At 48.8% G+C, this 27,243-nt stretch overlaps 1 protein-coding gene across 3 annotated transcripts in view; it reads left to right on the top strand.

Moving 5' to 3' along the window:
* The window catches only part of CTNNAL1 (catenin alpha like 1), a 442,864-nt gene that overhangs the window by 266,751 nt on the left and 148,870 nt on the right, over positions 1-27,243 (top strand). For 2 of the 3 annotated variants that reach the window (XM_030204908.1, XM_030204923.1), the window contains exon 3: positions 14,893-15,080. In XM_030204908.1, the coding sequence (XP_030060768.1) occupies positions 14,893-15,080 (188 nt within the window). The remainder of the gene's footprint in view (positions 1-14,892; positions 15,081-27,243) is intronic. The other variant, XM_030204917.1, reaches the window with a different exon arrangement.

Here is a 27,243-nt window from a genome sequence, read left to right as displayed (position 1 = left end):
CACCCAAACAAAATACCTGGGAAAGGTCAAGCTTAGCTGGGATAGTAACAATAAATTAATAAATTTTATATATAGAGGGGAGACATCGGAATTATTGTAGCACGGGGTCATTGGATCTCTATCAAATTCTTAATCACTTGTCCTCCTGACAATGAAGTGAAACACAGTTCCACAATGTGAAACATGTTAAGTGCTCAATAATTCTTCAAATGAATAAAGTTCAATAAAGAGTGATCACTTATGTATCTACTTGTTTATTACTCAGCACTGAGCCATTGAAGTCACCCAACACCCACAAGCCACATTCATAGTCAGTGACCATGGGAAACAAGACCCTGCATTCAGGCAGTGGCGTTTTGGCAGAAGTATAAAAGCCTGCTTCTGGGGTTATTAAGGTTTAAAGAGGATCGCTTCCATCGTATCTAAAAAGATAAAGTCTACATGAGGATGGTCTTTATCTGCACAGGAAATATGTCTGTTTCATTTGAAAGGAAGCTCTGGAATGAGGGGGCATAGGATGAAGGTGAAAGGGAGTAAATTCAGAAGTAACCTGAGGAAATGCTTCTTCATGGAAAGGGTGGTGAATTCATAAAGCAGCCTCCCAGTGGAGGTGGTGGTGATGAAAACAGTATCTGAATTCAAGGGAGCTTGGGACAAGTACGTACGATCTTTTAAGGGCGTGATAGGGAGAATAGATGGCATGGATGGGCAGACTGGATAGACCATATGGTCTTTATCTGCCTACATTTTTCTATGTTGCAGTAAAGAAATCATATAGGAATAATGTATATGTAAAAAATACACACAAACATGGGAGAGCATTGGAACCAGGTTTGTGGGTGCTATGGGTGCTTGAGCACCCACAGTATTGTGCAAACTCCTTGATAGTGTCTGTGTAGGGTTATTTCCCTTGGGTGTAGCACCCCCAGTCATTTTGAAAGTTGGCGCCTATTCCATGGAAAGATACCTTCTTTTTATTGCATCGGGCGTACACATTTTGCATAGAAATTGTACTGCAACCTTCAGGAGCACTGCATGCAGATATGCTGCAATGTATGAATATTTGGTTATATGTATTAAATATGCTTATCTGAAATGGCAAAAATATATTCCAGACAGAATACCTGGGAAAGTTCAAGCTGGGGTAGCAACATTAAGGGGCCATCTTGCTAAGGCGCACTGAAAAATAGCCAGCACTGATGTAGGCGCATGTATTGTATGCGTGCAGGTCCATTTTTCAGCGCACCTGCCGAAAATGGACGTGCGGCAAAATCAAAATCAGTGCACGTCCATTTTGGGCCTGAGACCTTACCACCACCCATTGACTTAGTGGTAAGGTTTCATGCGTTGACTGGGCAGTAATTGTCAGTGCGAGTACACTGCCGATTACCGCCCAATTAGTGCCACGTGGTAGAAAATAGTGAATTACTACCTGGGGCATGTGGTAGCCGGGTGGTAGTTCTAGTTTGATGTATCTTAGTAAAAGGGCCCCTAAATAACTAAGTTTTGTATATGGAGGGGGGACATCAGAATTACTGTAGCAAGGGTCATTCAACCTCTTATAGATATACCTATTGCATGTCCATACCTCTATTGAATTCTTAATCACTTGTCCTCCTGACAATGAAGTGAAACCCAATTACACAATGTGAAACATATAAAGTGTTCAATAATTCTTCATTCATAAAGTTCAATAAAGAGTGATCACTTCTCTGCTTGTTTATTACTCGGCAGTGAGCCATTGAAGTAACCCAATTCCCATAAGCCCCATTCATTGCTAGTGACCATGGGAAAAAAGACCTTGCATTCAGGCAATAGTGTTTTGGCAGAAGTAAAATTCTGCTTCTGGGGTTATTAAGGATTAAAGAAGATCGCTTCCATCATATCTAAAAAGATAAAATCCTCATGAGCACACAAAATCCACTGGCGGACGTTATCACAGACACAAAATAACTTAAATATTTTAATTTGGCTTCAAATGCCTTTGCACTTCTCACAGGGGGAGGGACCACATCTGCTCTTCTCCAGCCCTTTGGGACCACTTCCCTAAGTTCCTTCTGTACCCTCAGATGTATGAAATACAGTCCTATCGCTTTGTCCACATTTAGCTTAGTCAACTTCTCACGAACACAGTCCTCTGAAAATCAGTCAGGGACTACACCACTCCATTTCTATTTGTGTTTGTCTTCTGCAGTCCTGCTCATGGCCCTTCAGCTGTGAACACAGAACACAATAATTTGTTAAGCAATTCCACCCTTCACCTTTGAGTCTTACAGTGCCATTTTTGCACTTCCTCCTATCACTAACATATCTAAAAAGAAATGCCTTGTCTCCCCATTTTACTGTATTGGCTATTTTTTCTTTCATTTGCATCTTTGCTTTCCTGACTATACCAGCTTCTTTTAGCTTTTCCAGATATTGTCGCCTGTCTTCCTCTTTCTGTGATCTCTTGTAGTTTCTAAAGGCTAACTTTTTTTTTTCTTACCTTTTCACCTACTACTTTTGAGAACCAAAGTGGCCTCCTTTCCTCTTTTATTTACTTTCGTAAAGGTTTGTTGCCCTTACAATAGCCCCTTTCAGTTTTGCCCACTACTTTCCAAATTTTTCCAGATGTTCCCATCCAGACAGCAATTCCTTGAGGTAATCCCCCATCTGAATAAAGTCTAGAACCTTCACTTTTGAAGGGACCCTTTCCACATCTATCTTAATATTAAACCACGCCATCTGGTGATCACTGGATGCCAGATATTATCTACTGTAACATCAGAAACAATCTTCCCATTAGTAAGCACTAAGTTCAGTATGGCCCCATCCCACATAGGTTCAGTTACCCACTGCTGGAATAGTTCCTTCTGTAGAGAATCCGGGATCTCCCTGCTTCTAAAAGACCCCAATAGGGATACCCCAATCAACATCTGGCATATTAAAATCACCTATTAGTAGTACTTTCCCATTCAAAGCTATATTTTGAATGTCTTCAATTAAATCTCTGTCCACTTCTTTTGTCTGGGAAGGAGACCTGTACAGTATATCACACCAGTGTAAATACATTTGCCATTCCCTCTTTCTAGATTAACCTATAATGCCTTTTCCTTACCCTGTAGGTCCTGCAGTTATGTGGATTTAATATTATTTTTAATATATAATGCCACTCCCCCTTCTTTTCTTCCTAATACGTCTTTTCTGAATACGTTATATCCCAGTATAACGATATCCCAGTCATAGTTCTCTGTGAGCCATGTCTCTGTGATCGCCACTAAATCCAAATCAGTCTCTTCCATCACAGCCTCAAGATCTAAAACCTTATTTCCCATACTTCGGGCATTAGAATATATTGCTGTCCAAACATTGCCCCTTTTTCGCATGCATCACATGTTATGTTTCAACATTTTTATTGATGACACATATTATTACAACAACAATCATGGGTACCCTCAGTGCTACCCCAAGGATTTCCGTCATACCAAACAGCAATAACATCCATCATCAAACTTTTTAATTCGTTTTCTCCCCTCCTCCCTCCCACCCATCCCCTATAGCTCCCCACAGAGCCTTGTACTCTTATAGGCTCTGTGGTACCTCTCCGCCCTCCCCTCCCAAAATTACCTCTAATATTTCGGCACTTTCCGTTAACATTGCAAAATAAGTACTACATTCCATTTGAAAAAGTGCCTTAACTGAACCATGGTTAAACAAACAACTAATACATGTGGGTATCCTCTATCAACAAATTGGTGTCGCTTCCCCCTTTCTTCCACCCCTCCCATGCCCATCTAGTCAATATCTTCTTCAATTAGTAATGCTCTGCTAATTTGTATCATACCAATGCCAGAACCATTGATCATACCTTTTTGGTTTCCCTCTCTTCCCCCCCCTTCCCCACTTTGACTTTGTATTTGTGTCTCATAATTCTAATTATACTCTTGCCATGTTTATAGACTAACCCAGTGTATTCAACACATGGCTACGTGCTCGTGGTGATATTTTGTGTAGGTATGCCCCCCAGATCTTTATAAATCGTTGGCGTCTCTTGGGTGTATTACGGGCGTCCTGCATTTCCCATAACATGAGCTCATGTAGCCTATTTCTCCAATACCAGTATGAGGGTCCTCTATCCATTGTCCAGCAATTTAGAATACATTTTTTCCCCAAAATACAAAGTTTACTGAGGAACATCTTTTCTTCCAACGTTCCTTTGTGCCATGCCGCCATGGAGCTTAGTATCACCCTTTCAAAGGATAGATCCACCCGATACCCCAGGACCCAGCCCATGAACCTGGAGAGAGCCATCCAAAACCCCCGTATCTCTCTACATTGCCACAAGCCGTGGCTAAGTGATGCATTTACTTCTGCACATTTGGGACACTTATGTGTTTCCACCACTCCTGCATACCATGCCTGTTTAACTGAAAAATATGCCCTATGTATGGTGCGGAAATGGCACTCCTGTAACTCAGCACTATGCACCACCCGTACCCCTCCCTGAAGTGCCGCTAATATCTTCCCTTCTGTTATTTGATCTTTCACCTCCCGACTCCATCTTTCCACGACCATCTTAACATCTCTTTGTGGTTGCTTCCCCTCCAGCACCTTGTGGAACCCGGACACTGAGATCTGTCCTACTGCATCCCCAGCTAAAAGCTCCCTAATTTCCCTCTCAAAACCTGGTAGGAGACTTGCGGTGTTGAGCTCATATATATAATGTGAGAGTTGGAAATAGGCTAATTTCGCTAACATCCCCCCCCCCATAGTGTCTCTCAAACTCTGAGTAAGCCATAGCGGTCCCATCCGCTTGTAAAAAGTTTTCCAGTAATATGACACCCTGCTTCCCCAGGTCTTGAAAGAATTTACTTTCTCTCCCAGGTGCGAACTCCGCATTACCCGTGATTGGCAAGAGCACGCTACACTCTGAGCTGTGTTGCCAAAGTTTCGTTATCTCTTTCCACAGATATCTTAAAGGCTGTAAAAGTAGACTATGCTTTACTTGCTGCGGAAGATTTCTACCTTTTGCGTGTATTAAATAATTAAAGTGCCAGGGGCTGAAATGCAATCTCTCTAGTTGTACATCTGTGTAATTGTTCGTACCCATGATCCAATCTCCTAAGTGTCTTAAGAGGCATGCTTGATTGTATGTACGCATATTGGGGATCCCCAAGCCCCCCTTCACCTGTGCCCCACTGAGATATTCCCATCTAAGTTTTGGTTTCCTTCCAGCCCAACAAAATCGTGCCACCTGTCTCTGGTGAGCCCGTAGGTCTTTTTTCCAGAGCCGTATTGGTAATACCTGCAGTACGTATAACCATTTCGGGAACACCACCATACGATACAAGTGGATCCGGCCCAAAAGAGCTAATGGCAAAGAACTCCATCTATTCAATTGCTCCCTCGTATCTCTCAACAATTGTGGGACATTAGAAGTGTATATCTGAGCCGGGTCCAGGGCCAATTGAACACCTAAATATCGGAAGGACCCCGTCGCCCACCGCAAGGGGAATTTCTCCCAATCTGCCTGTTTAATGTCTGGGCTCGCCAAGGCCTCCGATTTTGTCAAATTTAATTGAAAGCCAGAAAAGTCCCCATATTCCTTTATACTTTCCATTAGATGTCCCAAAGAATTCTTGGGGTTTGTTATTAACACCAGTAAATCATCTGCAAAGGCTGCTATTTTAAATTCCCTGTCTTTTATTTGTACTCCCTTTATGTCTACATTGTCACTTATCTCCCGTATCAATGGGTCAAGTGTTAGAACAAAAAGCAAGGGTGAGAGAGGGCAGCCCTGACGTGTACCTCGGCCAATGGGGAACCAATCCGAGGCCAGACCATTAACCAGAATTCTCGCCCTAGGATCAGTGTACAGAGTTCTAATCGCCTGCATAAAAAACCCAGTCACCCCATATGCTTTAAGTGTTTCCAATAGGAATCCCCAATCCACCCGGTCAAAAGCCTTTTCGGCATCAAAACTAATTAACATGGTTGGCTGTCTTTCCCATTGTGCTTTCTCCAACGCTATAAGTATTCTCCTCATATTCTTTGCTATTTTTCTGCCCTGGACAAATCCTGCTTGTGGCTCTTCTACCAAGGAGGGGAGATATCTGGCCAGCCTATTTGCCAGCAATTTAGCCAAAAACTTGGCTTCTGAATTTAAAAGTGAAATTGGCCGGTACGACTCTGGATGGAGAGCTGTTTTACCGGGTTTAAGCAGTACTGTTATATGGGCCTGGTTCATGTATAATGGTAAAGAGCCCCGTTGGACCGTTAAGTTGAACACCTCAGTCAGCACCGGGCTAATTTCGGTTTGCAGTAACTTATAGAACTCATTCCTCATTCCATCAGGGCCCGGTGCCTTCCCCAAAGGGCTTTGTTTAATCACCCACATAACTTCATCTACAGTGATCTTTGCGTTCAACACCCTTAACTCCTCAGCCTCCATTTGAGGTAAATCAACGCTAGCCAAGTATGTCTCAGCAGGCCTGACCAGATCCTCCTGTGGTTTATATAACCGTGCAAAGAAATCTTTAAAGACTCCTGAGATTTCACTGTCCTTATGTACTAATGTCCCTTGATGGTCCCTGAGTGAGAGTATCTTTTGGTAACCTACTCTTCTGCCCATAACCTTCGCTAGGAAGCTCCCTCCCTTATTTGCGAATTTATAAAGTTGATATTTATAATAAGCTTGGGATTTTCTAACTGTTCGATGCAACAATTCATTAAGGCTCTGTTGGGCCTCTAGCAATTGCACTCGTAGGCTCTGAGTGTGTCCCATGCTGTACTGACGTCGCAATTTAGTCACTCTCCGTTCTAATCTAAGAATTTCTTGGCGCCTCATTTTCCGCTTAAAACTAACATATGCTATAATCTCCCCTCTAAGCACTGCTTTGGCTGTCTCCCAATACAATACCGGGTCATTCTTGTGAATCTCATTATTGATGCCAAAATCTTTCCAACATTTAGTCAAATGGGGTAAAAATTGTCCATCCCTATATAGCCAAGTTGGGAATTTCCATATGTAATCCTCTCTTATCCCTCCATCCAACTCCAACCTCACCATAACCCAAGCATGGTCAGAAACCGCTATGGGCCCTATTTTCGCTGTGTCCACCTGTGTGAAGATGTCTCCAGTTACCAATATGTAATCGATTCGGGATAAAGTGGCATGGGCCCTCGATAAATGGGTGTAATCCCTCTCTAGGGGGTTCAGAGTTCTCCACACATCTACTACTGCGAAGGCTTCCTCCAATGTTGCTATGCCCTTCCCTGGCTTGGCTCTCCCTCTCCCACTTAAGCCCGATCTGTCTAGTGCCGGGTCTGCGACTTCATTGAAGTCTCCCCCCAATATAATCGGGGCTCCTCCCATCCCTTGCATGGCACTAGTGAGCTGTGTATAGAAGTAGCGGTCAAACTTATTTGGCGCGTAAATATTGCAAAGCAAGACTGGTTGCCTATCTAATACTACGGATGCTAATACATATCTTCCCCCAGTATCTCCTACTACCTGATTTACTTTCACGTGTATACCTTTCCGTATCAGTGTAATCACTCCTCCTTTCCCCCCCACTGCCGGGGATTCAAAAATTTCTCCCACCCACCATCGCTTCAATTTAGCATGTTCTATGCCTGTTAAATGTGTCTCCTGCAAAAATGCAATTGATGTCTTTTGATCATTGAGGATTTTTAAAATCTTTTGTCGTTTAATGGGCGAGTGGATGCCCCCTACATTCCAAGTTACTACTTGTATTGGGGTCATGTAATCTTCATTTGGTCATCAATATTTCTCTGCAATCTTTCCACAATCTTTACGGAGGGGTGTCCCAGCCACCACCCCTCCCACTCCTCTTTCCAAATTATCCTTACTCGTGCACCACACCATGTATCAATCATAACATCACTGCATGTATACACACACCCTGTTCTTTTCCCAAATCTTATCCCTCCCTCCCACCCCACCCCCCCAACCTTCCCCGTCCCTCCCCTCTCCCCCTCCCCCCTCTATCCCTCCTGTCATTCTCCCAAGGCCCTTCCATGCCTTTGACTTCTCTCGCCCTTTGAAGCCCCTAGGTTATCTATAACCTTCTGGTCCCTTAATCCTCCTCCCCCATAGCAATCAACTAAATTATTTATCCGGGGCACCCACATCCCCCATCCCCCAACATATACTGGGGTCCCTTAAAATTCAGCCCACCTTAACCGTAACGGTTGAACAACAAGAACCTTGAAACAGTAAATTGAACTTGCAATACATCTCCCACCATATACCACTTCATGCGGGTTTAACCCCCATAACCTCTTTCACCAAAGGGAAGACTCCCCCAGGTGCCTGTCTTTGCTCGGACTCTGCTGCAAAGTCATGTATCTGGTTCTTTCATTTCCACGTCCAGGAACCTTTGAGCCTCCTGGGCCGTCTGAAAGGATCTCCACTGGTTTCCATGTTGAATCTTTAAAATGGCTGGGTATAATAACATGAATCTAGTGTTCTTGGCGACCAGTGTGGAGCATATAGGATGAAAGCGACGTCTTTGTTCCTGCACTCCTGCCGAATAGTCTTGAAAAATCTTTATTGGGGAACCCTCATACTGAAGAGAGTCTCGCCTCCTCCGGAATCCTCGTAATATTTCTTCTTTATGAAGGTAATTAAACACTTTAATAATGACAATTCGTGGCCTCTGCAGATTTGGTTGCCAGCGCCCTAGCCTATGGGCTCGCTCGATGCACAACTCCCCTCGGCTATCCGATAGAGCCAACTCTTTTTTCAACCACTGTTCTAATAATTGTCCAAGAAGTCTTTCTGGAACCTTTTCAGGGATCCCCACAATTCTCAAGTTGCATCTCCTGGCTCGGTTTTCCATATCATCCATTTTGTCTTGTTGCAACTTAAGTTGAGTCCTGAGCCTGGCAAGCTCCTGCATGTTTTGGGAGCTGGAGTCCTCCACTGCTGCTATCCGGGTCTCCGCCTCTCCTACTCTCTTCTCCGTTTCGGCTCCTGAAGATTCTAAGTTCTTTAACTGTCCGGCCAACAGGTCGAATCGTGGGTTGAGAGCTGCACTCACTGCTGCTGTTATTTGCGCCAGTTGTTTTTCAGTGAATTCTCCCCCGGTTGTACCTTTCAAGTCCGCCATTTTGTGGCCAGGCTTAGGAGGTGAGGACCTTTCTTTATCAAATTTTGTGCCTCTACGGGTGATTCCAGGTGGCATGGGTTTCAAATATTGCTCCATACATTCAGCAGCACTGCCCTCAGACCTCTCCCGACACTTTAGCGTGCAGCTCAATCGCTTTAAGACAAGTGGCCTCTATCCGGGCGCCGTTTTTATTCTGGGCTTCAAGCTTCGTGGGTTTCTTATACTGGGCCTTCAGCCCGCCACCTCGCGCTGTCGTGATTACACACACTAAAGTATCCTTTCAAAGAGCGGGCAATTCCAGACCCCTAAGAACCTTCCAACAAGCCCACTCTGTTAAAGTTTCTTCCCTCTATCCCGGGGTCGCATCCACCAATTGCACGATTGCGACCACCGAAAGAGCGTGTCTTCCAGCTGGCGTTCCTTCACTCTTCTGACTCCTGTGGTGCCCCTTCTAAACCATTACTATGGTTGGCTTTTGGTTTCTTGCCCCAAATTCAATAATGGGTACTCACTGCCTCCGACCTCGCAGCAGGTCCCAGCTTTCCCCCATCCGTCGGGACTCCCGTCTCTCCTGCAAGCCGCCCGCAACTCTCTTCAAAAGCTCCGTACTTCCTCTGCCGCCGCCATCTTGGAAGCGCTCGCGAGCGTTTTAAAAGTTCTTTTTTATGCTGGGCAGGGCGCCGGCAGCGCCGTTTCTTTGTTTATCCGGGTCCCGGGAGCCCCCTGTGCTCATTGGGTCTTTTTAGGAGCGGAATCGGCGCTGAGAAAAATTCGGGGCTTCGTTCGGGCGGAGCGGAGCTCACAACGCGACCTCCATCTCGCTGCTCGTCTCCACCGGAAGTCCCCATGCATCACATGTTAAAAATCATATATATACATTAGGAAACCATGCACTGAAGTTTAGCATACAGCTCTAACACTTGTTTTATTACTTTTGCTGTACAGAGTGACAGATACGGTCTCACCTTTCTCCCTTGATTCACAAAATTCTTCTATGAAGGAGATTCTATCTCTTTCCAGCTGGCTCAATGATTTGAAATGTCCCATGTGGCCTGCCTTGTGAAACATTTGGTGACCCTTGTACTAGATTGCAGGTGCTCTTTTTTATTTAATGAGTATCCCAAGTTTTACAATGAGAGTCCGATATTCAAAACAATTTAACTAGATCGGAGAAGCTGAGTAGGTCAGGATGGGATATTAACAGGCTTATTTTTGAAAGAGAAGGACGCCCATCTTTCAACACAAATCACAAGATGGGTGTCTTCACAGGGTCGCCCAAATCGGCATAATCGAAAGCCAATTTTGGGCGTCTCCAACTGCTTTCTGTCACGGGGACGACCAAATTTCATGGGGGCGTGTCGGAGGCATAGCGAAGGTGGGACTGGGGCGTGCCTAACACATGGGCGTCCTCGACCCATAATCGAAAAAAGAAGGGCGGCCCTGACGAGCACTTGGATGATTTTACTTGGTCCTTTTTTTTGTTGTTACGACCAAGCCACGAAAAGGTGCCCGAACTGACTAGATGACCACAGGAGGGAAACGGGGATGACCTTCCCTTACTCCCCCAGTGGTCACTAACCCCCTCCTACCCTCAAAAATAATTCTTTAAAAATATTTTTTGCCAGCCTCTATGCCAGCCTCAAATGTCATACACAGGTCCATCGCAGCAGTATGCAGGTCCCTGGAGCAGTTTTAGTGGGTGCAGTGCACTTCAGACAGGCAGACCCAGGCCCTTCCCCCCCTACCTGTTACACTTGTGGTGGTAAATATGAACCCTCCAAAACCCACCAGAAACCCACTGTACCCATATCTAGGTGCCCCCCTTCACCCATAAAGGCTATGGTAGTGGTGTACAGTTGTGGGTAGTGGGTTTTGGGGAGCTCAGCACACAAGGTAAGGGAACTATGTACCTGGGAGCTTTTTCTGAAGTCCACTGCAGTGCCGTCTAGGGTGCCCGGTTGGTGTCCTGGCCTGTGAGGGGGACCAGTGCACTATGAATGCTGGCTCCTCCCACGACCAAAGGGCTTGGATTTGGTCATTTCTGAGATGGGCGTCCTTAGTTTCCATTATCGCTGAAAATCAGAAACGACAAAGTCTAAGGACGACCATCTCTAAGGTCAACCTAAATTTCCAGATGTGGGTGTCTCCGACCGTATTTTCGAAACGAAAGATGGATGTCCATCTTGTTTCGATAATACGGGTTTCCCCACCCCTTCACGGGGACGTCCTGTGCGGACATCCTCAGAAAAACTTGGGCGTCCCCTTACATGGTTTGTAGCCCTGCCCAGTGTATCCCAGGATGCAATGGGCGGGGCTGGGCGCCACCATTTTGCGATGTCATCCACTGGAAGAGGAGGGAGGCAAGCTGCGTCCCTCCTCCAACTAAAGGTAGGGGGCCGGGAGGGGGGTTGTCACTACTTCTACTCATGCTAGACCACCAGGGATTGGTATACGCTGGGGGGGGGGGGGAGTTGGGGTGGCTTCGCTCGGAGGGTGGGAGAGGGTAGGGGGGCTGGGAGGGGGGTTGTAACTACTCCTACTGGACCACCAGGGATTGGTACAACAACGCGGGGGGGGGGGGAGTTGGGGTGGACCTCCATCCCCCCTCCCCCGTCGCTCGCTGGGTGGGAGGGTGGCGGCGGCCACTTGATATTTTCTGGGGGTTCGGGGGGCTGGAGACCCACCGGATCTCCAGCCCTCCCTGAACTTGGAGGGGTGAGATAGTCGGGGGGACCGGAGGTCCACCGGACCTCCAGCCCCCTGTTTGCGTTTGCTTTGGGGGGGAACGGTGGCCTGCCAGCATGCAACTGCATGCTGCACAGGTCTCACCATTCCTCCCCAATGATAGGCGCAAACCCTAATGCCAGCTCGGAGCTGGCGTAGATTTTGCCGCGGCCAGCGACCAAATCTTTAGCGCTCTGGCCGCTGATCATTCGGGACGAATGCGTTAAGCGCTGATTAGCATGCATTTGCATGCTACTTGCGCTAAGAGCCCTCGAGTTTAAAGGGGGTCTGGACAGGTTTCTGAAGGAAAAGTCCATTGATCGTTATTAAATTTTAGGTTTTTTGCCAGGTTCTTGGGGCCTGGATTGGCCGCTGTCGGAGACAGAGTGCTGGGCTTGATGGACCTTTGGTCTTTTCCCAGCGTGGCAGTGCTTATGTGCTTATGAGTGCGTTGTTTCACGCACTAGAGGGCTCTGATCATGGGTCACCAGCCCCTCAGAATGACACATTGATTATGATTTAGAACAAATTAAACGATGAAAGGTTATTCCATTGTGATACTTCCTGTGTGTATATCCGTATGCTGCACAAGCCGGCATGTTTCTACCTATAACTGTTTTTTTTTTTTAAATCTCAATGAATAACAACAACATGGATACAGCAACTGATAGGTTGTTGATGAACCTTTGGACTTTTCCCAGCGTGGCAGTGCTTATGTGCTTATGAGTGCGTTGTTTCACACGCTAGAGGGCTCTGATCATGGGTCAGCAGCAAACTCCGGCGCTAGTATGGCGTTAACAGCCTCTAGCGCTGGAGTTTGCTTTTGATCATAAGGGCTTCAGTTAGCACAGAAATGCAGGACTACATCAAGTCTGTTTTTAGAATTTGTTTTTTAATTTAATTTAATTTGTTTGGAAACACATTTGGAGGGACATAATCGAACGGGGCGCCCACGTTTTCCTGAGAGCATCCTCGCAGGACGTCCCAGCGAAGGGGCGGGGAAACCCATATTAAAACCCATATTATCGAAACAAGATGGGTGGCCATTTTTCATTTTGATAATATGGCCTGGGACGCCCAAATCTCAACATTTAGGTCGACCTTAGAGATGGTCGTCCCCGGTTTTCGGCAATAATGGAAACCGAGGATGCCCATCTCAGAAACGACCAAATGCAAGCCCTTTGGTCATGGGAGGAGCCAGCATTCGTAGTGCACTGGTCCCCCTCACATGCCAGGACACCAACCAGGCACCCTAGGGGGCACTGCAGTGGACTTCAGAAATTGCTCCCAGGTGCATAGCTCCCTTACCTTGTGTGCTGAGCCCCCCAACCCCCCCCCAAGCCACTCCCTACAACTGTACAACACTACCATAGCCCTAAGTGGTGAAGGGGGGCACCTACATGTGGGTACAGTGGGTTTCTGGTGGGTTTTGAAGGGTTCACATTTACCACCACAAGTGGGGGTGGGCCTGGGTCTGCCTGCCAGAAGTGCACTGCAGTACCCACTAAAACTGCTTCAGGGACCTGCATACTGCTGTGATGCAGCTGGGTATGACATTTGAGGCTGGGAAAATATTTTAAAAATTTTTTTTTTTTAGGGTGGGAGAGGGTTAGTGACCACTGGGGGAGTAAGGGGAGGTCATCCCCGATTCCCTCCGGTGGTCATCTGGTCAGTTCAGTCACCTTTTTGAGGCTTGGTCGCAAGAAAAAATGGACCAAGTAAAGTCGGTCAAGTGCTTGTCAGGGACGCCCTTCTTTTTTCCATTATCAGCCGAGTACGCCCATGTGTTAAGCACGCCCCAGTCCCGCCTTCGCTATGCTTCCGACACTCCCCCGTGAACTTTGGTCGTCTCTGCGACGGAAAGCAGTTAAGGACGCCCAAAATTGGCTTTCAATTATGCTGATTTGGGCAACCCTGGGAGAAGGATGCCCATCTCCTGATTTGTGTCAAAAGATGGGCGTCCTTCTCTTTCGAAAATAAACCTGACTATCTACCCCCTACTTTTTTCTTTTTTTTACATGTTTTGTGACTTGTTGTTAGGGGGATACTTCTGCTTTTTCTGTGTCTGAAATTGCCCCTTTACTAGGTGGAAAAAGCTCAGCACCAATACAATATCTGCTAGGATCCCTATAACCAGCCCCTCAGAATGACACACTGATTATGATTTAGAACAAATTAACCGATGAAAGGTTATTCCATTGTGATACTTCCTGTGTGTATATCCGTATGCTGCACAAGCCGGCATGTTTCTGCCTATAACTGTTTTTTTTTTTAATCTCAATGAATAACAACAACATGGATACAGCAACTGATAGGTTGTTTTGGACATACCAAGATGGCGGCTGCCGGGAGAAACAGCTCCAGCCTTGTGACGTCATACCATCTCCTGTCATTAAACCTCCTTGGTGCCTTCATAGCTAACTGGGCTAATAGGATCGCATAAATAGCAGTCCTTTCTTTTCCTGATTAGCTATGAGTGTATAACACTGAATATTGGCTGTACTTGCATAATTTCTGTGTACTATCTCTACCCTGGATATTCAGTGCTAGTGCCTGGATATGGGCTGGTCACTGGGCTGAGATAAATGTTTTCTACGAAGCCTTATTACAAGATTTTATGAATGAACTTTTCCACTTTACAAAAGGCAAAGATCAGACGTATACTTGCCACTGATTGTACCAGTGGCATAACTACGTAGGGCCATGGGGGCCTGAGACCCCCAAATTGGCTCTGGGGCCCCTGGTTTGACTGGCAGTGGTCCCCAACTCCTGCCAGCTGAAGCGTTTGTTCTTCGCTGGTATCACAGCATTGCCTACCCAGCTCTTCTCAGTTGCGCCATGCACACTCGTTTTAGTGAAACTAAGCATGCACGGCGCGACTGACAACAGAGCAGGGCAGGCTGTTGGAGGTCAACATTTGTAAAACACTGATGGTTGCCGGCACAATATTGACCTGTATATTTTCAACATTTTAAAACTTTATACAATTTTTCCTTTAAGACTGAAATAGCCTTTTCCTCCTCCACATTCTTAATTTTTTTTTCCCCCCAAACAGGAGAAACAATTGCAAAGCTAACTGATGTGGGCAGCTTGGACCAGCCAGAATCTGATGGAAGGGTAACAATTTTCACAGATAAAACAGGAGTGGTGAAGGCTGCAAGAATGCTGCTTTCTTCGGTGACAAAGGTGCTTGTACTGGCAGACAGAATAGTCATTAAGCAAATTATATCTTCCAGAAACAAGGTATTCAATTTTTCAGTTACTACTGAAACTGTAATTCACGCTCTAAAACATGAGATAACGTGGCTGTCTTCTGTGCATTTCAATTAATGGTGAAAATTCTTTATGAAAATGGCTTTCCTTGCCTTGGCTTTTGTGCCTGTATTTCTTCATTGTGAGATAAGACCTCTTCAAGTATGTATCCCACCTGTCTGGAAAATTAGGTTTTTAAATGTATCTTTCTTACATGCTGCGTTTCTTTCCAGTTGAAGATATGAAGTGGCTAAGGCAGCACTGTGGCATTTTATGAAATGATGTCGTCCTCTCACAAACTATTTGGGGGAAAGGGTATTACTAGAGATGTGCGTTCATAAAAAAGAAGAATGATGTGTATGTGGAGGAGCTCTCATAATCCTTTAAGCCATCAATGCTGCCATAAATTAAGCTGCTATATGACTCAGAAATGGCTAAAACATACAGTGAAACAGCGCTTGTAAGCACCCTGTTATTGCACGTGTTCAAATTTTGTGCAATAGCAACATGCCTCCCAATCATGCCGAGGTTAATGTACGGGATTCGTTTATGCGTGGCTCATAGATTTGCAATGCTAAGAAGCGCTAGTAAATTCTAAAGTGCAGCTGAGTAAGGCTAAGACAGGGGCGTAGCCAGAATTCAGTTGGGAGGGGGGGCAGGGGTTGAGCCAAGTATTTCCTATAGGTTCTCCTCCTCCCATCCCCCAAATCATAACTTTGCTGGCCAGGATGCTCAAGCACCGCCAGTTGAAAAGGTTCTCTGTCGGAGCCACGCCAATACTGCTGTAACAGTGAGGAAACCAGCAGGGTGTGTCAGCATCTAATCCTGGTTCTTCTGCACATGCTCAGTGCGTAAACTAAGAGTTCATGGAAGTGGCAGCACCAGCAGCTGAAGCACCCTGCCTGCTTTCCTGCTGCTTCAGCAGTTACGGGCGCAGCTCCAGCAGAGAACCTATTTGGTGGGGCTTGAGCATCCCCGCCAGCCGCGCATCTGGTGCTACAGTTTTGAAGGGGGCCTTAGCCCAAAGTGGGAGGGGGGGACCCAGGGCCCTGAGGCCTCCTATGGCTATGACAATTGCCACTGGCTGAGATAAGTGTTTCCTGTGAAGCCTTATTACGAGGTTTTATGAATGAACTTTTACACTTTACAGAAGGCAAAGATCAGACGTATACTTGCCACTGAATGTACCAGTGGCATACCTACGAGGGGGCCATGGGGACCTGAAAACCCCCAAATTGGCTCTGGGACCCCTGGTTTGACTGGCAAGGGTTCCTAACCCCTGCCAGCTGAAGCTTTTGTCCTGTTCTGGTCTCGCCACATTGCCTACCCTGCTGTTCTTGAAACAGGTGGGAAATCAGGAGACGAAAGGCAAATTTTGGTTCCAAACAAGGCAACTTTATTGCTAGCAAGTGAACAGCACCGAGTAGCCTCGGGACACTGTGTGTCATAAATCATCTGACGCTTACATTTATACTTCCCTACTGGGCCTGCGCATTTGGCCCCTTACACGTCATACCTGTCATGCGCAGTAAACATTTGTAGTTCTTACAGTACAAAATTGTAGTCCCAGTACGTACACACGTCATAACACTGAAATGATACTGGCAAGAAAAACGAAACTTAGCAGCTTATTCTGTACACACACAATGCTCCTTTCTAGCACAGGAGATAAGGTGCGGCTCAGGAATGCAGGGGGGTGTCAGCACCCTCCAAGGTCGCCTATTCAGATGGCGTTGCTACGTGCAAGCTGGTCTTGTATAGGCCTTGCAAACTACTGTTACAAGCTATATATCTAATAGCCCTGCATTCTGTCTGTACATTAGTAAACAGCAAACTTGTCTTGTTAGTAAACAGTAAAACTGGATAAGGCACAAATGTCCAGTGCAGTAATAAGGTGTGGCCAAACAGCCAAAAGCAGAGGTAGAGTGCATAAGTAAAAGTCCATCAGTAGGCACAAAACATGAGGTTGTCCTGTTGCTCAGTAGTATTCAGGTAGTACCGGCGTTCCACTCCTTCATTCTCAGTCACGCCATGTAGACTCGGTTTAGTGAAACTGAGCATGCACAGTACTTCACGCATGCTCAGTTTCAGTAAAACGAGTATGCACGGCATGACAGAAAACAGAGAAGGGCGAGACCAGCGCGGGACAAACGCTTCATCTGGTGGGGGTTGGGGACCCCTGCCACCCAAGGTACTATCATGCAGCAGCGGCACGGGGGGGCATCAGCAGTGGGGCAGCAGACCAAAATGTGTCGCCCCCCCCACACACACACACACACTTTTGGCTCTGGCCCCCCTCCCTGTATCTTCAGTGTGAAAGTATATTAGTTCCAGATTGGAAGTTTAAAACATCACAGGTTATTTATTTTAGTGCCATATTTTCAAAATAAGACAGTTTGTAATTGAACTTACCACGTGGCCATGCGAGAGGGAGCACTATTGAGGTGGCGGTAAGGGCTTCCCCACTAGCCTGTCGGTAACCCCCTGCAGAAATATCTTTCAGATATTTCCACTAGGGGTGGAACTACCACCGGCGCCCAACGCGTTGGGCTTGCTGCTGCTTAGTAAAAGGGCCCCTAAATCTGAGGAGAAATGTAATTTAATCCATTAGTGCTGTAGATTTCAGGGACTGTTGCTCAGCCCCCAGGAAAAAGGAGGCATAGATTGCTTCTGTAGTAATATGTCTCTGAGGAGAAACCATAGGAATGAAAAGGATTGTCATTCTGTTTCAATATGAGAGAACAAGAAGAATAGAAATATTGAAAAACTAAGAATAAGAAACCATAAAGTTGTAAGTGTGCAAGTTTTCACATCCTTTGTCATACAAATTCCAGCTTAGTTTTATTTTTAAGAACTGCCCTAATAAGGCCCGTAATAAGTTATATAGGGGGAAAGTTGTCAATATGGGCTACCGTTAAGACAGTACAAGTGGTGCTATTTTGCATAAAATGGGATCCTGTGCTAAAATAGCACCACATGGTGTAAAATAGCCTATCATAACGGTAGCCCATGTTTATAGCTTTTCCCCACAGAGTGCACCTGGGTCCAGTTTCAGTCGTTGAACTGATTCAACAACATACACCTGGATGAAGAATCAACTGTTCCTGTTATATGAAGTGCATCTGAAGCAAAGGGAAACGGAATGGGATTTGATATATCACCTTTCTATGGCTGTTACTGTCCAGGTCAGTGCCCAGTGCTACTGTCCAGTGTTACCAGTATGACCTCATAGTCACTTAAACCTCCTCCTCCTCCTCCCCGAATAGAAAACTTTACTAATAGACTCTCAATTCTGAGGCAAATCTTATTTATTGCAATTCTCTCAATACACAAAGAGAATCCAATGTACAATTCAGCTTCCTGAAGTAAGAACTGTTCCTATTGCAACATGGAGTCTGTACCCAGCCACATCTCAGCACTGCTGAGAGGCAAAGCTGCAAACTCAAACAGGGAGAAACAAAGGGAAAATGCCTTTTATAGCAACCTAAGGGAGAAGCCTCTAAGAGACTTGGGATGGGACTTGCTGTAAGGAAAGAGCCCAAAGGAACGAGAGCTCTGTGAGAGAGCTAGAAAACCTTGCGGAAAAGACCTTCGGGGAAGTGAGTACCCAGGGAGAGTGCCCAGGGAAAGAGAGTATCTCGAGGAAAGAAAGAGAGAGGATATCTCAACGAGAGAGAGACAGAAAGGTAAAAATAAATAAATAAATGTACTCACTCTGCTGCTCCCCAGTATCTCTCCACACTCGTCCTTCCCTACACCCCTTCCAGTGTACTCCGCTCCATGGATAAATCCTTCTTATCTGTTCTCCTTCATTCCCCCCTTTTGATACTTGAACATCCATTCTGGTGGAGAGTATCACCTCCATGAACCCTGAAAAGGAAAGAAAGGACAAGGATAGTTAGCGAGGGAGGCAACAAGCGAGCCCTAAGCCCTTGCGCAGCCGTTGGTTGCTTCGCCGGGGTTGAGACGGAGGGCCCCTAGTGGAATCCCCCCCCCTTTGTAGCCGGTCTTTTGCTGGCACAAGGGTGATGGCCCATTGAGTGACTCAGGGGGTTCAAAGTGCACATCAGCCACAAGGTGCTTCATCGTCAGCTTCATCAGACTGGGGAATGGGGGAGTACATCTGGAGAGCCATAAGTTGGGCAGCAGCACGGCGGTCAGCGATGCTTTCCATGGTGGAGCGGAGACACCTGAAAACTAAGGGGAGAGACAAAGGTATTATTAGGCAAGACAGCAAGAACAGGCCACCCATGACGAGGAGGCCTTGCAGGCTCCCGGAGGTTGGGAGCCAGCTGGTGAGGGAGGAAGTCCAATCCCACGCACTGTTCCAGGTCTGGACGGGGACGTGGGCTAGTTTGACCATCCGGTCAGTTATCTCCCTGATGACATGGCTCTGGTCATCAATCTGTAAGCAGCAATTACTGAGGTTAAACTTGCCACACACCCCGCCCTCCTGGGCTAAGAGGTAGTCAAGAGCCAAGCGATTTTGGTAGACGGCGGTAATGAGCTTAGTGTTCTGTCGAGCTAGGATATTGAGGGCCAGGGCAGAATCGTTAGTAAGGATTTCGAGTACGGCCTGTAGGCGAATAATGCGATTCAGCATGTAGATAGGGGTGCGGTACCCGTATGTACCATCTTCAGCCCATGTGGCCGGTCCATAGTAGTGAATGATACGTTCAGGCGGCCACTCGTTGTCCTTCCAGTCTCCAATCTGGACTTTGGGCTTGATGATTGGGAAAGACCGTTTTCGTCGGGTAGGGTTATCAGGCCCCTTTTCCACGTATAGGGGGATTCCCAAAGTTTCGCCGACTTGTATGGGCAGAAGGAAAAAACTGGGTCGGACCGTGCCCAAGAGGCAGGTACCGTACCAGCGGGTCGGGAGTTGTTCATAGGCCCTGCGTCCGCAGATATAGTAGTAGCCCGCCGGGGCTACCCACTTGAGGGAGGCGTTCCCTCCGTATGTCCATGTCGTGTTCAAGGTGGGTTCTGTCCAGATAGGCTCCGGGGCGGGCAGGTTATCCGTTTGCCACCAGGTCGTCCGGCTGCCATTATACTGAAGAACCCCCGTACAAGCAGAGTCTCCCACTGGTACAGAGTAACGCTTCGATGGCGCTCGACTAGCGCAGAGGGTACCTATGATATTTGTTCTCAGGGCCCATTCGTACGGCTTCGGCCGTTGGGGAAAGGTAATGTTAGTGGTGTTGAGTGCATCCCATGTGTGTTGTCGGATCTCTCTCGCTTCCCAGGGCCATTGTTCACCCATGTCGGTGCCTCCACAGACGAAACAGTTGGCAATTCCGAGGGAGAGGGCGATGTTTTCAGCCAAATTGAGGAACATATTTCGGGCTTCTGGGGAAATGGGGAATTTAGTCTCGGTCTGCTCAGCACGAGCAATTTCATCAAATACGTCTTGGTAGCCGACAACAGTAGTCTGGTAGTGCGTAGGAGGCTTCGTTTCGAGACTCTGATATATGGTAATATATGTCAACGGATCCATTCCTCCGCCGTCAATGCCGAGGCCCCACGTTCCTCTCCAGGGCATGTCGTGTCCTCGGATGGGCCAGTCTAGGGACACATAGTTACCAGAGCCTCGACGAAATTCGCCCAGGCCGGCGCATCCGGCATATCCTCCTCCCGTATAAGCACATACTCGGTCCCAGCCCGAGGCTCGAGTGTCGCCGGCGCATGGGAGCCACACCCACGGGGAGCAGCATCTCATGTCTGGACTGAAGGGGCAGACATACTTGTGGTCCTTAACGTATGCGTCTCGCCAACTCTGGCTACCACACTTGCGAGACCAAGGGTGCTTGTCCATGGCGGCACAGACGTCGAAGGTGAGGGTTGCTACAGTTTGGATGCCACCGACAAGGATACGAGTAGAATTAATGTAATACAGAATGCCATCTCCCTCGACTCCCGGAGGTCCGGCCACATACGCAGGGAGTCCTACGCTGAGGGTGACATTGTAGTATCTTGGTTTGGTAGGGCTGTGGCAGATAGTGAGATTTCCTTGGAGGCATCTGTGGAACTGTTGGAGGCCATTCGGAGTGATGAGGGCACAAGTCGGGAGAAACTGGCAATCGCCTTCCGGGGGCTGCGTCTGGTGAATGAGGGTAGTGACTAGGTGATATCCTCCCTCTATACGGTGGCGCACGAGGCGCAAACATTCAGTGCAATTCAGGCTCAGGGTGGCAGGATGATAGCTCGGAACTGCACACAGGAGAAGGAAGATGGTCAGCATTATATATGTGGTGGGAGGTATCCGAGCTTTTGCAGCAAGAAGATAATGAGGCCCACGATGAAGGCTGCGATAAAGAGGGAGCCAAAAACGCAGTGGGTCCAGAAACTGAGTTCCTGTTGCTGGGCAGGCATGAATCTGGTGGTTCACGTCTTTCTTAGAGTCAGCCGTAATGGAGCGTCAGGATGTTGGTGCGCAGTCCAACGCTTCAGGGTGCTGCTAGTGGAAGCAGCAGGCTTCAATCGGGTCCAATGTATCCACACTGGGCTTCCTGCAATTTTAACAGCGGTGGAGGTTGTTAGGAGAACAAGGGAGGGCCCCTTCCATTTTGGCTTTAGGCAGTCAGATTCATCCCACTCTTTTACCCAGACCTCGTCTCCCACCCTGAACCTGTGCGTAGGATTGGTGAGGACCAAGGGAGCTACTCTTTCAGTGTACTGCTGGATGTCTTGCACTACCTGGTGTAAGGCTCTCATCTGTTTCACTAAGGAACTCTCACCCTGTATCTGCAAGGAGTCGGGAAAGGAGGGTAGTGGTGGTGGCCTAGCATACATCATCTCGTAGGGAGTAAGGCCGGTAGCCTTGGGGGTACACCTAAGATGCAGCAAGGCCAGTGGAAGCAGGTCGGGCCACTTGGCTTTTGCTTCTTGGCATAGCTTGGCTAGCTGGTTCTTCAGGGATCGGTTAGCCCTCTCCACTACTCCACTGCTTTGGGGTCTCCAGGCACAATGCAACTTCCAATCGAGACCCAGCCTTGTACTGAGTTGTTGTGTTACTTCACTAGCGAAGGCGGGGCCGTTGTCAGAGTTTATTTGCTTGGGGAGGCCGTATCTGGGTAGGATTTGATGAAGCAGTAGGGAGGTAACTTCTTTAGCCATTTCCGTTCTAGTAGGCTGGGCTTCAATCCATCCGGTGTAGGTACACACGGCGACGAGGATAGCTTTGTAGCCGCGCGCCGGGGGCATGTGTGTGAAGTCAATCTGGCACACGTGGAAAGGGCTGGTGCCTCGGAGAACATGTCCTGGCATAGGGCCGGGCCCCGTTCGAGGGTTGTTCCGGGCACAAGTCGCGCATCGGCTGGAAGCGTTTTTGGTCCACAGGGATAGTTTGTTGATGTAGTAGGTCTTCTCAAGTAAGCGCCCCAGGGCGTCCCTTCCCAGGTGGGTGCGGTCGTGAGCCTCCTTGGCCACCGTCCAGGCCAAGGCTTCGGGTATCCATATGCGCCCATCCTGTAGTATCCACCAGCCATTGCGTGACTGTAGACCCTCTTGTTGGGCCCATTCCGTTTCTTGGGGGGTGTAAATAGGGGTCTCCGTAGGGAGGTGGACGACGAGTACGGGGTCAGGAGGGTGAGAGGAGTAGGGGAGCTGACTTGCCCTTTTTGCAGCGTCGTCTGCCCGCTGATTTCCCCGGGCGATAGGGTCCGTTCTTCCAGTGTGGGCCCTGCAGTGCATCACAGCCACCTTCTTCGGCTTCCATACCGACTCGAGTAATTGGCAGATCTCAGCGGCATTCGCAAGTCCTTTCCCTTCAGCTGTCAGAAATCCCCTCTCCTTGTACAAGGCTCCGTGCACCTGGAGGGTGAGGAAAGCGTATTTGGAGTCGGTGTAAATGTTGACAACTTTTCCTTCAGCCCACAGGAGGGCTCTGGTGAGGGCGATTAGCTCCGCTTTCTGGGCTGATGTTCCGGGTGTCAGAGCCATAGCCTCGATCACATGGTCCTCAGATACCACCGCATAGCCAGCTCTTCGAATTCCCTCTATCACCTGGCTGCTTCCATCGGTAAAAAGGGTGATGCCCCCTTGCCAGGGTTGATCCTTCAGGTCAGGTCTGCTCGAGTGCACAGTGGCCATTACCTCTTCACAGTCGTGGAGTGGTGGTTCAGGGGCCGGAAGGAGGGTGGCAGGATTGAGGTTGGTCGTGTCCAGGATCCGCACCTCCGGATTTTCGCACAGGAGGGCTTGGTATTTGACCAATCGGGAGTTGGTCATCCATCTGGGTCCGTGGCTCTCGAGTAGGCCGCGGATGGTGTGGGGTGTGGTCACAAAAAGTGTTTGGCCGAATGTGAGTTTATTGGCCTCGTGTATCAGGAGACAAGCAGCCGCAATGCTTCGTAGGCAGCCCGGCCATCCTCGTGCCACGTTGTCCATGCTCTTGGAGAGGTATGCTACAGGGCGTTGCCAGGTACCGACCAGTTGGGTGAGGACTCCAAGTGCCAATCCCTTCTTTTCGTCGATAAACAAGTGGAACGGCTTAGTCACATCTGGCAGTCCGAGCGCTGGTGGAGCCGCAAGGGCATCCTTAAGGTCCTGAAGGGCTTTCAGTTCGCTTTTCTCCCACTGGAGATCCTGGCCCTCGAGTTCAGGCCCCTTCAGCTTGGCATACAAACTGTGGGTCAGGGTAGCAAAATTGATGATCCAAATGCGGCAATATCCAGCGGCTCCGAGGAGTGCCCGTAATTCCTTCTTGTTTGCAGGAGTGGGTTGGTTGCGAATAGCTTGGGTTCGGGGGATACCGAGCCTTCGGGTTCCTTCTCGGAGGCGAAACCCCAGATACTCGACTTCGATCTCGCATATCTGCGCCTTCTTGCGACTGGCCCGGTACCCCTGGGCTTCCAGGGTCTTCAAGAGGTAGAGTGTAGCTTCAGCACATTCGGTGTACGTTTCACGGGCCACCAACAGGTCATCCACGTATTGGACGACCGGCCCATACTCGTCCTGATACGTCTTCAGGTCCTGGGCGAGTTGGTCGCCGAAGAGGGTAGGCGAGTTCTTGAACCCCTGGGGAAGACGGGTCCATGTATATTGCTGCTTGGTTCCCGTCTGCAAGTCTTCCCACGTGAAGGCAAACAACTTTTGGCTGTCGACAGCAAGAGGGATGGAGAAGAAGGCGTCCTTCAAATCAATGACACTGTACCACTTGGTCTGAGATGGCACTTGGGCTAGGATGGAGTATGGATTTGGTACGAGGGCAACTATGTCGGCTACCTGGTTGTTGACTTTCCTCAGGTCCTGGACGGGTCTGTACTCGGATGTTCCTGGTTTCTTAACGGGCAACAATGGGGTGTTCCATGCGGATCTGATTGGTTTAAGGACTCCCTGTTGAAGGAGTTTCTGTAGATGTGTATGCATACTATGCCGGGCTGCATAGGGGATGTGGTATTGTCCTTGGTTGACAACTTGAGCATTTGGTTTGAGCTCAATCCAGATGGGGATAGCGTTAACGGCCAGTCCGCCGGGGTTCAATTCTGCCCATACATCCGGCACTTCATCCATTATGGCTCGCCTCTGCTGGGCGAAAGGGGTGTTCTGGTCGTAACGGCAGTCGCCGGGTCCTACAGTTGGGGGAACGTGTAGTCTCCATTCTTCTCTTACTGGACAGATAAGTGTCACTGGCCGATCTTCAAAGCGAGCTTCCACTTCACCCGTAGTCTTGAACTTCAAGGTGGCCTGGAGCTTACAGAGTAGGTCTCGACCAATCAAGGGGACCGGGCATCCAGGGATGTGTATGAACTGATGGGACACCATCGTCCCTCCGATCTGGACTTGGCGCTCTTTGAGGAGGGGGGCCGCAAGGGATTTCCCGGAGGCTCCCACAATTGGTATAGTTTCTTTCGTGGCTGGGGCTATGGCAGTGGTGATAACAGATCGCTGGGCCCCCGTGTCTAGTAAGGCCTTCATAGATTCTGTCCCCACCCGAATTTCCACCAGAGGGTCAGTGGGGACTCTGCCCTCCCGGTTTCTTCATGCTGTGCTGTCTCGGGTAGCGTCCACAGCCATCTGCCATTCCCTCCGGTCATCCCGTCCTCTCTCTCTTCGGCCCCTTCCACGGCCTCGCCTAGGGGCCCCCGTGCGGTCGCCGGTCTCCTCCTCTCTCTGCCGGTCCCATGATTCCTCTTCTCTCGGGTTGTCCCGTATCTCCTCTGGACAATCAGCCCACCAGTGTCCTTCTTGTCGGCAATTTGCACACTGGTTACGCCCTATGGGGGACCGCGTTCCTCTTGTTCTCCTGCCCCTCCCCTTTGGTCTAGACCTCATTCGTTCTTCCAGCACCGTGGCCAACACATCTGCCTTCTCCCGCATCCGTCTGGTCGATTCCTTCCGGGCCTCCACCTTCTCCTCCTGGTCGCGATATCCGAATACGCGATCAGCTATAGCTTTCAGTTGGCTTAGGCTCATCCCTTCGAACCCCTCCGTTCTCTGTAGCTTTCTTCGTATATCCGGTGCTGATTGGCTAACAAAACTCATAACCACGGTTGGGAGGTTCTTAGGGTCTTCGGGATTTATCGGGCTGTGCCTTCTGAATGCTTCCATAAGTCGTTCAAGGAAGTCCCCTGGACTCTCGTCCTTTTGTTGGACTACACTGTGGATTTTTCCCATGTTGGTAACCTTCTGCTTCCCCTTCTTTAAGGCGGCCAGGTACGCCTGCTGGTATCGGCGGATAAAGGTTTGGCCTTCGGCGGTTCGGTAGTCCCACGTAGGGGCAGCGATGGGCGCCTCCGTTTCTATTAGGTTCTGTAAATTGGCATGGGCCGGATTCGCATCCCGGATGGCTTGCTCCATATTTTGTTGTAAAAGGCGGCGTTCTTCAGAGGTCAGGATGTGGGCGCTCAACTGCCTAAGGTCTGCCCAAGTTGGATTATAGCTGTATATAATGCCTTCCACCAGCTCTATCAGCTGCTCGGGTTTCTGGTCGTAGGACGGCCCATGGAATTTCCAGTTATACAAATCGGCACTTGAGAAGGGAACGTGGCTATAAACTGTTGATTCGATGGGCTGGCCCCCCCCCTTCCGCCGGGTTAGGGGTATAGGTGGTGGACTGTCGAACTGGGAATAAGTGGGAGGTTCCCCCTTTTCGGTTGGACGGAAGGGCCTGGGCCTGTTGCGGACTCGATTGGGGGAACCGAGTAATGTTCTTCACAACCCGTTTACTCTTCCGTGTGGTTGCGAGGCCAGGTGACTCAGGTGAGGCTGGGCGGGACGTCTCCCCGGCATCCGACTCTGACCCGGAAGTCTCGGCGTCAGCGGGGCCTTCTGCTAGGCCCGTAAGGTCAGGGTACATAGGAGCATAGGGCGGCGGCGCAATGTCGTCTTCGTATGCCTCCGCCGTAGCAAGTATCGGGGCTTTTGGAGGCTTCTTCTCGGCCGAACCCTGAACTTTCCCTGCGGTTTTCTTTGGGGTTTTTTTTCTAGAAAGTGTGTTGGTGGTACTGGGCGTAGTTCCTGCCTTGACTCTGGTAGCAGGGGGCGTGGTCTCAGTGGCTTCAGTGCTAGGGGCGGTAGGCCGTATGGGGGCGGTCCCTGCGGCCTTCGGGACGGCAGCGGTTGCCGAGCTTTGGAGAGCGAAGGCATGGGTCGGCAGGGTTCTAAGTTTGGTTTTCCGGCCTTTTCTCTGCTTTACCAACATAAGGGCGGCCTTTTCTACCTTCCGTTGGGCCCAAGCCGGCGGATCCCGGACTACATCCAACCACGCGTCTATGTATGGAATGTCCTCGGGACAGCCTGGGTTTCCCTCAATTATAACAATATTCATGACCGCCGCCACTTTTTCATACTCGAATGACCCTTCCGGGGGCCATCCAGCAATTCCTAGCCCTGGCCACATAAATTGACATCTCTGTATCATCCCGGCCCTGCTACATTTATCTAGGTCGAACACTTCGCTAAAGTGTTCCGTCATTAAATCTAAAGGTGAGGACCCACCCCCGCCCATCCTAACCTGAGTGCCAAAGGACAGGTGACGGACAAAAGGGGGAAAGGGGAGGTGGAGGAGTAAGGGGTCTCGTTCCACCAGACACAGAAGGGTCAACACTCGGCCTGACCAGGACGCGGTCGCCCGGCCTGGAACTGCAAGCCCATTCACACACTTTCATACGCCACAAGAAACCCTCCCGTTCGCCGCTCGGTTTCGTCGTCG

The sequence above is a fragment of the Microcaecilia unicolor genome, chromosome 1 (assembly GCF_901765095.1).
Source record: "Microcaecilia unicolor chromosome 1, aMicUni1.1, whole genome shotgun sequence".
Classification (NCBI taxonomy): domain Eukaryota; kingdom Metazoa; phylum Chordata; class Amphibia; order Gymnophiona; family Siphonopidae; genus Microcaecilia; species Microcaecilia unicolor.
This window is presented reverse-complemented; position numbering and strand designations above follow the sequence as displayed.